Source organism: Pteropus medius, unplaced genomic scaffold, assembly GCF_902729225.1.
Source record: "Pteropus medius unplaced genomic scaffold, Ma_sr-lr_union100, whole genome shotgun sequence".
Taxonomy (NCBI): Eukaryota; Metazoa; Chordata; class Mammalia; order Chiroptera; family Pteropodidae; genus Pteropus; species Pteropus medius.
In genome coordinates, this window is record NW_024344240.1 from 19,659,931 (window position 1) to 19,676,639 (window position 16,709).

Here is a 16,709-nt window from a genome sequence, read left to right on the forward strand (position 1 = left end):
TTCCAAGGTTGGGCAATTATGAACGAAGCTGCTATAACCATCCATGTTCAGGCTTTTGTGTGGACTTAAGTTTTCAGTTCCTTTGGGTAAATACCAAGGAGCATGATTGCTGGATCATATAATAAGAATATATTTGGTTTTATAAGAAACTGCCAAACTGTCTTCCAAAGCAGCTATACCATTTTACATTCCCACCAGCAATGAATAAGAATTTCTATTGCTTCACATCCTTGCTAGCATTTGGTGTTGTCAGAGTTCTAGATTTTTGCCATTCTCAAAGGTATAATTTTCTTCCTTTTTTAAGGTTGAATTATATATATATATATTATCTATTCATCTATCGATGGACACTTAGGTTGCAGCTGTTGTGTATAATGCTGCAATGAACATGGGAGTGCAGTTATCTCTTTGAGATACTGATTTTATTTTCTTTGGCTCTATACCCAGAAGTGGGATTGTTGGATCATATGATAATTTTATTTTTAATTTTTTGAGAGATCTCCATACTGTTTTCCATATGGCTATACAATAGAATGATATGACCTTTTTTGTTGTTCGAGAGTTTAGGAGTTGTTTTATTTAGTTTCCAAACTTATGGGATTTATGAAAGCTATCCTTTCATTAAAAATTTCTGACTTTGTCGTGAAATGATAAATAGTTCGTATGCTATTGATTTTATTTTTTGGAGTTTATTGAAGTTTCTTTGTGACTTAACTCATGACCTACTTCTGTGACTGTTTCAAGTATGTTCGAAAAGAATCTGTTTTTCTTCATGGCTTAATTTTCACGTCTATGAAATAGGAAGAACCAAAAATATACAACTCTGATTTTTGTTTTGAAAGATGCAAAACCAAGGACCAAATTGAAAGACAGAAAAATATTACACTTGTTTTCTTTGTTGTTGTTGTTTTTTGACTCTTTCTTTTGCAAACTCACAATGGGCACATCTTGACACAAATAAATATGGTAAGGGGAGAGGTAGAAAGGAAAATATCTGTCATTTCTGAAAATGGATTGGTTACCCCTGGGTAACAGGTGCTTAATCCTCTGTGGGGCCACAGTTCCAGCCTTGAGAGAGAGACTGGACAGAGTGGAAGGGTAACCACCTGTGATAGTGGTTCTGATCTATGTTGGATTCCTTGGGGGCCTGCTGGCCTTAGATATTTAAGTAAGTGAAACTGAACTTTTGGTGTGCTGCTCAGAAGCATCATTGTATGCTAGGGTGGTTGGTAGTACTCCAAAAGGCTGATCGATGGCATTTTGCTAGTCAGAGAACTAGCTTTGTCACTTAGGAGGCAGCATGGATGCTCATATAAATTTGCCATAGGAAGAGGACTTTGATGATCAAGGGCTTAAAGTGAGCTCTGTAAGTGAGCTCTTTAATGACAACCTCTCAGATTGTTCACCATAAGGACTCTATGCATCTCAGCTCTTGCACTAACTCTTCTCATGCTGTCTCTCATTTTCTTCTTTTCTGTTCAGTGAACCTTCATGGAACTAACTTTTGGCTCCTCATTTTCCTCTGAAAGTCACCATCAATGTCTCCTTCTGATTCCTAAGAGATTTCAAGCTTTTCCAAATACAACAAGTCATCAAGAAATGTTTCATCTAGGTAGTTTTATATGTTTTTGTTGTTGTCATGCTATTTGTTTGATTTTATGTTTGAAAATTATAAAAGTTTACAGCTGGAAAAAATACACGTATCTTTTCTCACCCAAAAGTCAATATCCTTGGCTATTGGCAATATTGCAAGAGATCTGTACTTCATCTGGATGAAGACAGAGAATGTTGCTAACACCTACATACAAAGTAGACATTTTGCCCAATTCCAGAACAAAAAAAGAGAGAGAAAGGAGGAGAATACCTGGAACTTAAGAGTGTCAAGAGTGGGAGGTGGTACAGAATGATTTGCCAATATTTTGGCTATCATTAGAACAACAGACTCTTCACCATACAGGTCTGTGTGGTGTACTGTGTACTGGAAAGAGGATGAAATCAGAGGGGCCTTATTAGAATTCAGGTTTTGCTAAATATTAACTGTGAGATTTTGGCTAAGACAGTTGACCACTTTGATTTTCCTGTCTTCACATATGTAAAATATTAGTTATCATAATGATACTTGCCACCCATATAAAAATAATGTCACTACTGGTGTAGTAAAATGGTAGATTGATATAATAAATAATTGGTATAATAAAACTTTAAACTGGTTACAAAAATCAGAAGGTTTTGAGGAGCGAGATTTACAATTGCTCTCCATGAATTTGCTTACAAAGATATTTTCATCATTCACTAGAGGTATTGGTTGTGAAAACCTCTATGGAAATAATGATACTTAAGGTTTTTTTTTTTTTTTCTGTTACCGTCAACTAATTTTTAGCAGGTGTATGACTTTCTGTATATATCATCCTATTTATTTAGAATTGAATCAGTAAATGTATTTATTGACTGCCTCATTTCATAAAGGAATTTGAGGAACAATCTTCAATTTAACATTATTTTATGTCTATATTTGGATCATGTCTTTGTCTTGCCTTCCAAATTAAAAATGTGGTTGACTCAGCAGATCTGTTCCTGGTATCAGCCCCTCTCTCTCTTTTTAGCATTTCTTTCTGTGCTTCAGAAGCTAAAAACTCCAAACTACCTGCTTCAGAGAACCTTGCTGCTAATGTTCTACGTGTAGATGAAGTTTCATCAATTTCACGTATCAGAGTAAGATTCTGTTTTGATGCTGTTGGCAAATACAGCTGTGGAGACTTTGGTTTTTCTGCATCACTGTTCCATCGTCCAGTCTCTTGTTCTGTCAGCGTTGAGAAGACTGGAACTGTGGAGCAGTGGCTTCCCAACTCCATTTTCTTGATTTTGGCCATGAGTTAATTTGTCAGTGTTGTTTAGGGAGTCATGCTTGGATTCCCAGACATTCTCCAGCCTTTCCAATGATTGTGAATGTCCCTAGTTCCCATGACAAATTCTTTTCTCTCTAGAGTAGCTAGCTGATTGCTGCAGCTGAATCCTGAATAATTGACTTATAAACACTTTGTGGGCAGGAACCTTGTGATATAAAGACATGACCTTGCATTTTATGTGGAAGGAAACATATGATAAATGAATTATTAGTAAAAATTTTAATAAGATCACTATCTTATTAAAAGATGGTGCTACAGATAAAAATAAAGTTGGAAAAGGGGATGAGAGTGCAGGCGATTTTAAATGAAGTGGTCATGGATGGCCTCTCTGATAAGGTGACTTTCGAGACCTATTATTTCAATTGTGTCCTAGGCCGTGGAGGAGTTACTGTGTTAAAATGCAATTGGATAATTACATTTTTTCCTTAGATAACCCCCTAAGTAATGCTACTATTTTTCATTTCCAGGTGGCTATATTGTTTAACCACAGCAAAGATGGCGGAAAAGGCTTCAGCCTGGCACTTGGCCCCCAGTAAAGATGGCTACAGCACTTCCTGTGTTTGCCCTCAACAAAGATGGCGACGATACTTCCTGTTCACGGCTTTCGCCCTCAACAAAGATGGTGCTTATGGTACAGGTTCCCTAACAGTCTGGATTCCAGCTGCAATTTTTATTTATTTTTTTTAAGATACGTGTTTGCAGACGTAAGTAACAGGAAACCAGAAACCCCGTATTCATCTTTTCTCGAAGGCCCTGCGCTGAGGCGTCTGCGTCCTGGGTTCGGCGTGGCTCCTCCGCCCCTTATTCCGCTCGTGGCGGCCTAAGCCGGGCTGGTTGGGGGGACGGTGGGGGTGCCCGAGGCCCGCTCTTCTTTCGGTCCGCTCTGAAGGTCATTCTCAGCACCCTCTTTTTAGCGGGTCAGGTTGCCCCCCAAATCTCTCGTACTTCGTGTTCGTAATACTACAGGGCTTCAGCTGGCAAGGCAGGGAATAAAAAGAAGTTGGCAGCCAAAAGTGCACACCCTCCGCTTCACCTGCCCCCTACCCGACCTCACTCAGGGCTGCTAGAGGGCTGTGGGTCGGGGTCGCCAGCCGCGGCCGCACGTCTGTGGTGTCTGGAAGTCCCATCTGCCGCCCCTGCCGTCCCTCTCCGCCACTTATTTACCCTCAGCCTCCACACAACTTCTCTCTCAGCTCACTGGTGCAGTGGTCTTGGCAATTCGCCTTCAAATCATGCGTGGCTACTGACCAGGACTGACGTTTTTCTTTCAAAGAAAAAAAAATCCATTAAATGTCCCATGCATGTGTAGCCACAGCAGTGTCATGATGTGATGGAGAGTCTGAATTCTTAGAGGGAAGAGATGAAGTCTGTGACTATATAAGGTTTAGTAAACCGGGTACAAACACTTAAATATTTTTCTTGAAGGTGATGATGTATAGGCCTTTTCTCTTACCCGAAAAGACCCTTTAACTTACTGGTACCTGCTGGTTCCTGGCCCCCACGCCCATTGCCATCAGGTTCTAAAAAGGCTCATGTTCAGAAGGGCACTTGCATGCATGTTGGCAGCTTCTGCAGTGGCAGGGTAACTGATGAATTCAGTGTTAAAATAAAACCACTATTTCTACTTATGTTAAAATGAAATGTTGCTCTGTCATCTTCGGATAAAAGTTTCTTTTCAAGCAGGGTCTCCAATCCAATTTGTTCCAAATCTCTTTATTGAACAAGGAATTGAGCTAGGACCCTAATGTGTGGAAAGCAAAAACAGAAAAGATGATACATGTTCAGTGTTCGTTATGTTCAGAAACATTCGAAATTAATTTGTATTGGCTTAACAACCATGTATTTAACACCATGGCCTGCCACTCTGCTAAGGTTCAAAGATGTCCATGACCTTAGAGAGCTTACATGGCAGGACACTGTCATTAGGGGTTCATCAGTATTCCTGTAATCTGAGCTAAAACTTTATCTCTTCCCAGGGGGAAATGGAGGCTAGAGACAAGCAAGTGCTTCGCTCCCTTCGCCTGGAGCTGGGTGCAGAAGTACTGGTGGAGGGACTGGTCCTTCAGTATCTTTACCAGGAAGGGGTCTTGACGGAAAACCATGTTCAAGAAATCAAAGCTCAAGCCACAGGCCTCCGGAAAACAATGCTGCTGCTGGATATCCTACCTTCTAGAGGTCCTAAAGCATTTGATGCATTCCTAGATTCTCTGCAGGAATTTCCCTGGGTAAGGGAGAAGCTGGAGAAGGCAAGAGAAGAAGCCATAACTGAGCTGCCTTCAGGTAGGCCTCAAAAAATACCACTTCAAACCAGCTCCAAAATTGTTGAACCATGGCCTTTGGATCTGAAGTTGGGGTTTTAGGCTGGGAGGGGATGAGCAGCTTCTGAAAGTGGATAAGGAGTTTAGACTGAAGGCACATGGCAGTAGAGGGACAGGATAAGGAGGTGGAATTAGGAAGTGCAGGGAAGGAAGGAAGGATGAACCATGATTGAGAGGGTGAGGAGAGAGCTCAGAGAATACATTTAGAAATGCTTCCAGGGAAACTTGGCAAGTCACTTGGGAGGCATGTTCTCATTTGAGAGCCAGGTTATATCTCAGCCGTTGGCATTGGGAGCCATTTGGAAAGTGCACATGGGAAAGCAGGCATTAGGCTTACTGATAACTGCTTCATGGAGTGCCAGAGCTGCCTCCTGGAAAAGGTCAGATTTGTGAAGGAGGAGACAGCCTCTAGGAAGGCACGCCTTGCACCTGTTCCCTGTGCTGCCCTACACGGCCAAAGGGGATTGTTTGGAAGGCTGGCTTAGTTTTTTTTTTTTTTAAAGTTATTGATTTGAAGTTGTCCTTTTCAGTTTGATTTTGTGCAGACACCCAGAGGACTTAATTTTGTAAGGATAGTAGTTTGTAGAGGTTCTCATTTTGTTCTTAAGCAAAGTTGGAGGCTATAGAAAAAAACAGCCCTAGTGCCATTAAACCTGGCTTATCACAGGGTGATGTGATATGAAATACTTGTTCCCTTTTAACAGCGCCCACTTACACATATTACAAAGATTGAAGAGCAGAGAACTGAACTGATTGGAAAAAAAAAAAAAGTTGCCTAGCAAATTTTTAACTGAGTTAGGAAATCAATATTCTCTGGAGTTTTTGATAGCAGTGATAGAACTACTCCAAGTCAGTGGTCCCTAGACTTTGTCATCGCTGTTTTTTAAATAGCAATATAACTGGTTGAAAGCAAATACCAGCAATAAAAGACCACTTTTATTATTTTTGTCTCACGGACCTCATATTTTGAATGATTTTCCAGACCACATGTATTAAGTACTCATGATTAATTCTTCTAATTTCATTAATGACATATGTTTGAATATCTAATCAGCATGAGATAACCAGTCAACTTGGGAAGGCCTAGTCAAATCCCAGTGGGAAAAGAAAAAAATATTTTTATTTCTTAACAAATTATTTCTTAACAAATGTATATTTAGATTTTTTGAAGTACTGAAAATAGATGGCCTTTGATGGCTATAGGAATTCTCAGGTTGGATTATCCTTACAAAATTAAATACTCTAGGTGTGTGAACAAAGCCAAATTAAAATATCTAAGACATTTCTACCATGTTACTGAAAGTGGAATAAATAACAGAATTGGGGAGATGCTAAAAGAAATAATAGGGTGTCCAGTGTATTTTCCTGATATTTGACTTAACCTGGTTTCTCTTGCTAACAAATAGTTGGAAACAACAAAACAGGCAACTACCAAAATATTTAATTTAATTTTATAATCATTCTGAGTGATATAAGTAGTACTGTTGTTTTTAATAGAGGTGTGACCTCATTGTCATTTCTTCAGATTCATTCAAATAACAAGAAAAAATTAAGATATTTTTTAACCAAATGGTGAAATTTGTAGAGAAGTCGAGGGAAAAATAGTTTTTTAAAAAGTAAGCAGAATGAAACAGGTTAGAGTGGGAAAAAAATTAAGTGTATCAGTGTTGAAGTTTAGAAAAATGTTATTTTGTTAATTCTGTGGAAGTGGTCCAATGGAATGATAGGTTGCCTACTGTACAAATTAAATACTCTTAGTTGTTTTCGTGTTTAATAACACTGCTACTGAAAAATATTCTAAAGAGTTCAATTTACATATATCTCTATATACTTTCCAAAATGAAAATTATATAAACTCACTTTTTAAATAGTTATTGTTAATTATTGAGATTACAAAATATAAGTAAGATATGGAGAATAATATTAACTGAACACCTGTTTTCCCATCACTCAGTTAAAAAAAAATTACCATTGCCTTTGCACCTCTGGGTGCTCCTCCCCAATCCGAGCTCGTCCCCAACCCCTCACTCACTGATAAACCCTGAATGTGGAGGTTATCATTTCCTTCTTTACTTTGTAGTTTTCCTTCTTATAAAAATCACATTTGAAATCTATATATGTTATAGAAAATTCACTATACCATAAGTTTTAGCCATATATATATATATGCATACATATATATATATATAAAAATTAATGGAGGAAATAATATTATTTTAAAGGAGTTGTTAGTTAACAGCTTTATCTTATTTAGGGACCTTAAACTTTAAGTGTTTAAATTAATTAATTTGATGGCAACATTTTAATTCTAAAATTAAATTGAGATTTAATTAGAAACCTAATTTTTTTTTTTTTTGAAAATCCTGGGAAGACTATCAGAGTTGAAATGCCTTTAATTTAATGGCCCTGTAAAAAATGCGAAAGGACCCAGAGTCTATTTCCAGGGATCACAGTGCTTCTTCAGTGTTGTAGTAGAATAATTTTAATAAACTTTTAAATCTATTTACATTTCTGTAAAGGCATTTTTGAATGTTGAAGAACTAGACTGTAGGAAGGTGTGGTACTTATATATGTATGTATATACATCAACTTCTTCTGACCTTTTACTCATTTTGGTTGTAATTATAAATTAATTTGTGTAGATTTGGTGATATCCTCTTGGGAGGAATGGCTTTATTTTTGGCTAAGAAGTGGATCTGTCTCCAAAAAATGAGCTGATTTCATTTTATTAAAAAAAATTTCTTGCTTTGGTCTTCTCAGAGGCTCTTGGTTTTGTCTTTGTTTGTTTTGTTTTTGTGTTTCACTTTTAAATTTTGAGCTACCTTAAAGGCCTACTTGGCGATTGATCTCAGTTCGTTCTTTTTATTTGTATTATGGATTTAAACCTTTGATTCTCTCAGAATATGCCTAGATGATTGGTCTCCCTATCTCTTTAATTAAAAAGTCTCAGATGTTAATGGAGAATCAATTTTGTGATTTTTCTCATCTTATACTTTAAAATGAATTAATCCAGGTTGGCACCGTGGAAGGAACACTTGACAGTGTGTCCCTTACTGGCCAAGGTCACATAGTAGACACTATATCAGCTGAAATCCTCTCTGGGCTCCTGTCAGATCATTTTTAGGAGATAATGATAGTGCTGCATTTGGGCGAAGGCGGTGTGTGCCTGCCCATCTGCCTTCCCACTCCTTGTGGGCCCTGTCTGCATTGACAGGCTCACTCCAGTGCCTGAGCTAATCTGGATCTGGAAAGGAGGTGTACAGGCAGTCCGTCTCACCAGCTGGTCGGATGTAGCCTAAGTCATGGCGGGAGTGATTCCTGGGCCCCAGGACTTCCTGTTCCACAGTGTTGGCCCTGGCTGTGGGACTGGGTCTCTGCCATGATTCTCATTTAACAGTCAGCCTGGCAACCCTGCCTTTAAACCCAGTCTTCCTTTAGGCTTGGGAGTTATTTATTTCTTTCCGTCCTTCCTAAGCTCGATTCTTGTGTTGTGTTCTCTTAGTCACTGGCAAGGGTACCTTGGAACTCAGCTCTGAGCCTACAGTGTTAGTATCAGATGCCTCAATTCTTTAGCCTGCTGGAGTGGCTATGCTGGGGCCGACATTTGCTTCAGCTTTGCCTGAACTTGAGCTGGTCCTTTCCTTGGACCCTATGCCTTGGACTCCTGGGTTGCCCTCACTGGAGCAAGATGCAGGGCTGGCCTGTTTCCCCTTTATCCACCAGCTCCAGGCCTTGGCCTGTCCCTTTGTGAGCTGGCATTGCCTGACTGTGTAGAGCCACATTAGCCACTGTCTCGAGATACTCTCTGGCTCTCACATGTATATTTAGACGCATCTGAAGTTACTGAGCAATAATGGCAAAAATTTAGATATTGTAATAGATTCATTAGAGAGATTTCTAGCCTGGGATTTTCCAATAGTACCATGAGTTGACCATACTCTGCATATAAGTTCAATGTTGATCTCTGTTTACCTAGCTAGTGGTCTATCCATGCACCTCCCCTGGGGCTGAGTAGAGGTCACTTCATGGCATCCTGTGTACTAAGAGGGAATGGAGGGTGAACATCCTTAGCAAGACCCCTCCTGTGGTAAAGGCAGAGTCTAGAGAGACGAGATTTCTGCGTATCCCTAGGACCAACTAGGTGCCAGGCCTTAGGTAATAAAGACGTACGAAGGACCTCCAGATCACCTGAGGGGGGTTCATTTGTTCATTCAACAAATATCAGGTGTTGACCACGTGCCAGACGTTAGGTGCTAGGGATATTGTAGTAAACAAAGCCCCCACTCTTATGAGCTCTCTATATTCTAGCCTGATGGGGACAGACGACAAGCACATGAATAAATAATAGTCATGTGTTGCCTAACAACCTTTTGGTTAAGCTCCCATAAGCTTATAATGGAGCTGAAAAATTCCTGTCACCTAGTGATGTCATAGCTGTCATAATGTCATAGCACAATACATTATTCAGGTGTTTGTGGGGATGCTGGTGTAAACAAACCCACTATGCTACCAGTCATATAAAAATATAGTACAGCACATAAACTTAATAATGATAATAAATGATTATGTTACTGCTTTATGTATTTACTACATTTTTTATTTTAGAGTGTACTTTTTCTACTTATAAAAAAAAGTGAAAGTTTGCAGTTAAACTGTATGCCGTGTTACGCTGGCAACAGCCTCATATGTCTCATATTTACTGCATCTCTTGATTGCATCATTTTCTCTTGTGCTTGATTTAATCTCGTATTGTACAGGAACATGCTGTACAGGCTTGTAGCCTTGGAGCAATAGGCTATCCCATATAGCCTAGGTGTGTAGTAGGCTATGCCATCTAGGTTTGTTTGCACAATGACAAAATTGCCTAACAACGCATTTCTCAGAATGTATCCATGTTGTAAACGGTGTGTGACTGCATATGGTGATAGTGCCATGAAGAAAAAATGTGTGTGGTGGGGTGGTCAGAGAAAGCCTTTTTGATGAGGGGTTACTCAGCAGAGACCTGGATTCTGTGACAGAGTGGATACAAGGAGGAAGAACCTTTCAGATAGTGGGAAGCCCAGGTGACAGTGTGGTGAGAGCCTGGGCCCGTCGGGGATAAGAGCCTTACTCACAGATGAATCACAGTGCATGTCAACATAGGCACAGTTGGAACTATTTGTTGTTGCGCCTCCCCAAACGTGAGGCGTGTGCACAGCCATTATTTTGGGGAGTTCTTAAAATGATTTTAGGCGATATGTGGACAGGATTAAATCACATGGTGAGAGAGTTATTTTCTTTTTCTTTTTCAATCTTGATAACATCCAGGTGAAAACCCTCATTTGGTACAAGTATTTCTGAAACATCTTGCTTGATACTTGCCAGTTTTTCTTTTTAACAGACAAAAAAAAGGTCTATAGGTTTAAAACCTTCTGTGGAAAATAGTATTTAGCTAGAATTTAGTTGTTTTGCTTTATTTTTTTCTTATATCAGCTTAAAATTTTCTTTCCATTAATGGCAAGTAAAACTTTTCTATTTGTGAAGTTCCTTTAAAAAAACACATTGTTTTAATTTAAGTTAAAATGAGTCAACATAAAGAAAAATACTATGAAAATAATAATGGTATGAGGATATGGCAAAAAACGTGAAGATGCTTTTTATGTATTTTCTCATTTAAAGAGAGTGAAGGGGTTTTGGGTAGGAACAATTGCCCAGCTGGCAAAGTTGGGGAAGGAAGGCTTCAGTTCTATTTTAGATAGGAGATAGTGCCGTATTCAAGGTACTTTACTGTTTTGATCATTCAGTTTATGCACAATGGCTGGGAACTGGTTAAATTTATTAGAGTTGCCGGAATGACTTAAATTTAGGTTGTCTAAATTGTAAACACGTAAATTTGCTAATGTAACAGTCAATGAGATGAAGACATATCTTTGTATTCCAGACTTTTAGACTGGGAGGGAGTTACAGATCATCTAGTTTTTCTGAGAAAACCTAGAGTTTTAGGGAGATTAAATCAACCCATGATCATATAGCTAGTTAATGTCATTTGTTGCCAGGGCTGGAATTCAGGCCTCCCAACTCTTGATTTAGGATTTTTTCTGCTCTGCAATCTTGGCTTTGGGTTTGAAATGGGATTGTATTATGCTGTAATGTTAATAGTTGAAATTAGCTTTGTAAAAATTGTACTAATTTTTTTTTTTATTTTAAGAGGAAAAATTTCAAGGGCTTTTAGAGGTATTTTGGGATGAGATTTTACTAAAATATTTTATTTTTGTGAATGCTAATTTTAATAATTTAAAAGGAAATTTTGATAGTTCAGTACTGCATTTCATCATAAAATTCCCCCCTCTCCCTGAAAGACTGACATAAAGGAAGGGCAGAAGAATTTTATCGAGAATTTATGAGACTGATGAAATAATGCATCTGTTGGTATCTAATTGCAGCTCTTTCTAGGAACAGCAAACCATGTGACAGATCTCTCTCCAGCAGGGCTACATCCATTTCACTGGGTTTATTGTTACTTTCTTTTAGAAATTTTCACTGTGACATTTTTTTTCCCTCTTGTGGCTGTATGGGTTATGTGACTACATCAGTCATCTTATTGACCATCAAGGTTGATTTAGCTTCAAGTATGGCTTTCAAAGAACTACTGATTCCTATCCAAAATTTATAAAGAACTCATACAACTCAACGACAAAAAAACAAACAATAATTAAAAAATAGGCAGAAGACCTGAGTATGTATTTCTCCAAAGAGGACATACAGATAGCCAGTAGACATAGGAAAAGATGCTCAAGGTGACTAATCATCAGAGAAATGTAAATTCAAACCGCAATGAGACATCACCCTTACACTTGTCAGATTGGCTGTCACCAATAAATCAAAAAACAACAAATGTTGGTGAGGATATGGAGAAAAGGAAACCCTTGTACACTGTTGGTGGGATTGCAAATTGGTGCAGCCACTATGGAAAACAGTTTGGAGGTTCCTCAAAAAATTAAAAGTACAACTACCTTTTGACCCAGCAATTTCAATTCTGGATATTTATCCAAAGAAAACTCAAATACTAGTTCATAAAGATCTGTGTACCCCTCTGTTCACAGCAGTGCTGTTCACAATAGCCAATACATGAAAGCAACCTAAGTGCCTATCAAGAGACAATTGGATAAAGAAGTTATGGTACATATACACAATGGAATATTACTCAGTCATAAAAAATGAAATCTTACCATTTGCAACGACATGGATGGACATACAGGGTATTATGCCGAGTGAACTAAATCAAACAAAGAAAGATAAATACTACATGATTTCAGTTATATGCAGAATCTAAGAACAAAAGAAATGAACAAACTAAATGAAAACAGACTCACAGGTACAGAAAACAAGCTGATGGTTGCCAGATGGAAGGGTGGTTGGGGGGCTGTGTGAAAAAGGTGAAGGGATGAAGAAGTACAAATTAGTACTTACAAAACAGTCATGGGGATCTAGAGTATAGAATAAGGTATATTATTATTGTAATGGTTGTATGTAGTACCAGATGGGTGCTAGGGTCATTGGGGGGGACCACTTCATGGATTGTACAAATGTCTAACTCTTTTAAATTTAAGAAATAGAGAAATGAAAAAAGTTATATATATGTATATCAAAACTACTGATTCCCAGGCTTCGCCCAGGCCAATACATGCCAAAAGATGTGGAGGTGAGGTCTTGACTTTGTTACACAGACATACAGACCCATGCACATGCACAAATCTCTTTCTAAGTTATATGAAAGGGTACCCAGGTTTGAGGACCTTGAGATCTGGCCAGCTGATTAGGCACGTGGTTCCTTTTTCACTTATTGTTCCCCAAGTATGGGCCTCTCAAAGCAATGTACTTGTTTTACAGGGCAGGAGGAGTGAAGGAAGGGTAGAAGCATGGTAGGAATGCAGATGTAGAAGGATATATAGTTTTGTTTTAAATCTGTAATCACAAATGTTTTTAATTCTCTGAATTTCTTGAACATTGTTGCTTAAGAATGTTCTAGAATCTTAGACCCCATGCAGATGTGACTCTATAACTGACCTTAAAATCCATTAGAATTCTATGGGAATACATAGGCTATATATATATATATATATATATATATATATATATATATATATATATATAGAACAAAATTGATCAGAGGGTTTTGAATTAGCTGGTGAATTTGGATTTAGGGGGATTATTTTCATTGCCTCTTTCACATTATTTGATAATCATAAACCGTCCACAATTTTTTATGCTCTGTAGATCAAGCTACGCCCAAATGGAGACAGAACCCACCAATAGAGAATGAGTTAAATGCTGTTCTTAGATACAAAGTGAGCTGAAGATGGCTTGAGGGTGGATAGGAGGAGTGAGACAAATGGCCAGTCAGGAAGACTAGGACTGGCTTTGCCTGTCTGGTTGGTCAGGCAGTCTGTCTCTCTGCCTATAGTTTTGTTTGTAATTAAAAATGAACTTTAGTCTTTTCTCACAAAGAAACTTAAAATATCAACAGTAAAGTATAATCAGTATTTATTGGGGGCTTACTCTGGGCCAGACACTGTTCAAATTCCTTGGCATTTATTAAGTCATGTAATCCTGAGAGTGACTTGATGAGGCAGGTGGTATTGTTACCTTCATTGTACAGTTGAGAAAATGGAGTCACAGAGATATTAAGTCACTTGCTCAAGGTCATATAACGTGGTGGAGCCAAATTTGGAATCCAGGAACTTAGACTTCAAAGCCTGCTAATTCATAGCCTATAAAAGCACATTCCCGAAATTTGCTTTCCTCTCCTTTCTAATTCTGATCAACTGGTTGCTCCAGAGCCCATCACTTACCAGTCCCCATTCTTTGTCCCTCCTCTTATTCCACTTTTGCCCAGATACATGGCACTAGGGGCCATGTATCTGGGCAAAAGTGTATTTCTGTCTTTCTCTTTCCTGACTATTGTTGGAAGACTAGTTCCTAGTTGGTATCTCTCTCTCCTTCATCTTGCTCTCACTTTACCCCCCTTTTTTTTAGTGGGTAAAGTTTAATGTGAGGCCATATGGGATCAAGGAGCAGAGTGCCTGCGTTGCTCCTGTCCCAGCTTGATGCCTTGAAAATAAAAAAAGACTGAATCTTGGCTGTGATCAGGAGATGGTCAGTATGTTGGCTCTCCTGATACTGGAATCAGGTCCTGCTTTGCAGCTCTTAAATCATGCTATCGAAAGCCATCAGTTCTAATAACTAGCTTTTCTGGTGGCGCAGCCTCAGAGTTTAACCATACACTTAGCGAGGTAGCTTTCTCTTTTTATGGGTACAGTTTAAACTTGCCGGCTGCTGTCGTAGCTAGCTCCAGGAATGTTTGCCTTTACTTAATTTTAATAGGCAGCTGTGTTTATACTTGTTTCTCAGTTTGAGCAGTAAGGAGTATAAGTATGTGATTCTTTGGAGAACTTTTCCCCCAGCGAGAAAAAAGAATACATTGTACTTTTCCAAACAGTAAATTTTAATTGAGAAGGAAATATAACCTCTAGAAGAAGTTTGGGGCCGATTTTAGTCCTCGGCTTTATTTTTGTTAATGTTATAAAAGAAATCTTAACTCCTTATAAGAAGTGCCAAGTTGACAGTTCCTGGAAATGTTCATGTTCTATTTGTGCTCAGCACCATAGCAGAGGGCTTGGTGACGCTGTTACCAAAATAATACTGCTGAGATGTAGTAAGTGGCAAATGAGAGGCTTGCGGTTTTATAACCTAAATATAAGACTTTAAAAACATCTGTCAGTTCCACCATTTGTACATAAGGTATATGGGTGCTGAGTGGTAATTGTGAAGTTTTTATGGAGAATTCCAGAGCGAGCAGAGCACATCTGCTGAGACTTGTCCTGTTGTTAGAACTGTAGAAGATTATAGCTCGGAGGGACCTCAGAGAACCCCACTTTACAGATATGGAAACTAAGGAATGTAAGTCAGCCTACCAGCATGTATGTGAGCTCTTAGGTTCAAGCAGTAGACTTCTTGCAAACATAAGCAAAAATAGGAATTTCTCTAATAGATACTCAGTAGTTCACAACTTTGAAGAAATTCCTGAAATTCCAGGGCTCAGTAAGGGCAGGAATGAGGCAGCTCTGGGGCTCTCTGGCCATTGGTGACCATCTCCAGCTGAGTTCCTCCACTTTGCCTTCTCTCATGATTAAGTCTTATGGGCCTATATTGAGTCATGAGCCCTTCCTCTAAGACACCAGAGTCACCTGGAGTGGGGAAGGGACAGTTCCCAAAGGAAGAGGTGAAAGCTGATTAAGAGATGTCCGCTATACTCTGTCACTCCTGTTCTTTTTATATCGAACAGGTTCCACACTTGCGGGCCTGGAATGAAATGATGGTCCTTTAAAGAAGGACAACGATCCGCATCTTAATACAGCAGGGCCCAGGTCGGAGGTCAGAGGTGGTAGGAAAAGTATAGGAGAGCAGTTTTTGGAGCAAGATAGGTCTTCACAAACCTTTTCAAAATCAGAAAATATTGGGGATAAAATGGATCGAAAATGTTAAAGTAGAGAGGAGGTTAGAAAGAGAATTTGGATTGGGTTCTGGCCTTACGGCTTTACATAAACTCACTTTATCTTCATAGGCCTTTGAGGTAGGTACTATTATTATCTTTTGCATTTTACGAATTGCCCAAGGCGACACAACTTGGGTAGTAACAGAGCTGAGATTTGAACACGGACAGTCTGGTCCTCTATTCCATGCTGTTAATCACTAGACTATCCTATCCCTAGTACCAGTTCTTGGTTCTGATTGGACTCACCTCGGCTGGTTATAGCCTCTTTATTTTCTGACTCTTTCTTGCCTTGGCTCGTATTTAGCTTAGCATTCGTGTGTGTGTGTGTGTGTGTGTGTGTGTGTGTGTGTGTGGTGTGTGTGTGTTTAACAGTTTACCAAATGGAGATTAAATTTATCTCTTTCCTTTTAATTTCTTTTTATTCTGAATCAGTCATTTGATGGTGCTATGGGAAAATGTGCTTTTTCAGGCTTCTTGTATTTGTTTGGGTCCTTTTATTCCTTCATGTGCCAGTCAGGATCCATTCAGGAAACAAAACCACACAGTAATTTGAACAAGAAAAATTGAACGTAAAGAATTATTAACTAGCAAAAAGTTAACTATGGTTAACTACTAAAGGGATAAGAGAGGTCTCTAAGGAATATAGAAATAGCAAATGGAAGAAGGTACTTTTTTCTAGGGCTGAAGGAGAGTACAAGATGGAGGCACTAAGAGCTTGTAAGAGTTCCCTCCCCACTCCAAGACCTCATTGGAAATGAAGTTGCTGCCACATGAATATGCAGCCTGCCGATGCCAGTAATCTCGCCAGAGGGTATAGGCTGGAGTCGTCTGTAACAGCAGCCTGCTGGGCTGAGAAACTTGGTAGAGAATGTAGGTGACCAGAGCTGATCCTTAGAAATCAGTCTGCTGAGCAGCAGAGAAATTCCCTGGAGAGAAAGCACCATTGGGTTT

General features: G+C 39.0%; 1 protein-coding gene and 1 long non-coding RNA gene across 2 annotated transcripts in view; one reads left to right on the forward strand and one right to left on the reverse strand.

Moving 5' to 3' along the window:
- The first annotated feature begins 3,464 nt into the window (after positions 1-3,464).
- Positions 3,465-16,709, forward strand: part of CRADD (CARD and death domain containing adaptor protein) — a 150,258-nt gene continuing 137,013 nt past the window's right edge. The window contains exons 1-2 of the mRNA XM_039869054.1: positions 3,465-3,610; positions 4,883-5,186. Of these exons, the coding sequence (XP_039724988.1) occupies positions 3,482-3,610; positions 4,883-5,186 (433 nt within the window). The 5' untranslated portion in view covers positions 3,465-3,481. The remainder of the gene's footprint in view (positions 3,611-4,882; positions 5,187-16,709) is intronic.
- Positions 3,569-4,256, reverse strand: LOC120607293 (uncharacterized). The gene is made up of 2 exons (XR_005654120.1): positions 4,071-4,256; positions 3,569-3,880 (listed from the first exon to the last, which is right to left on the reverse strand). It is a non-coding gene; the product is annotated as an uncharacterized LOC120607293 (long non-coding RNA).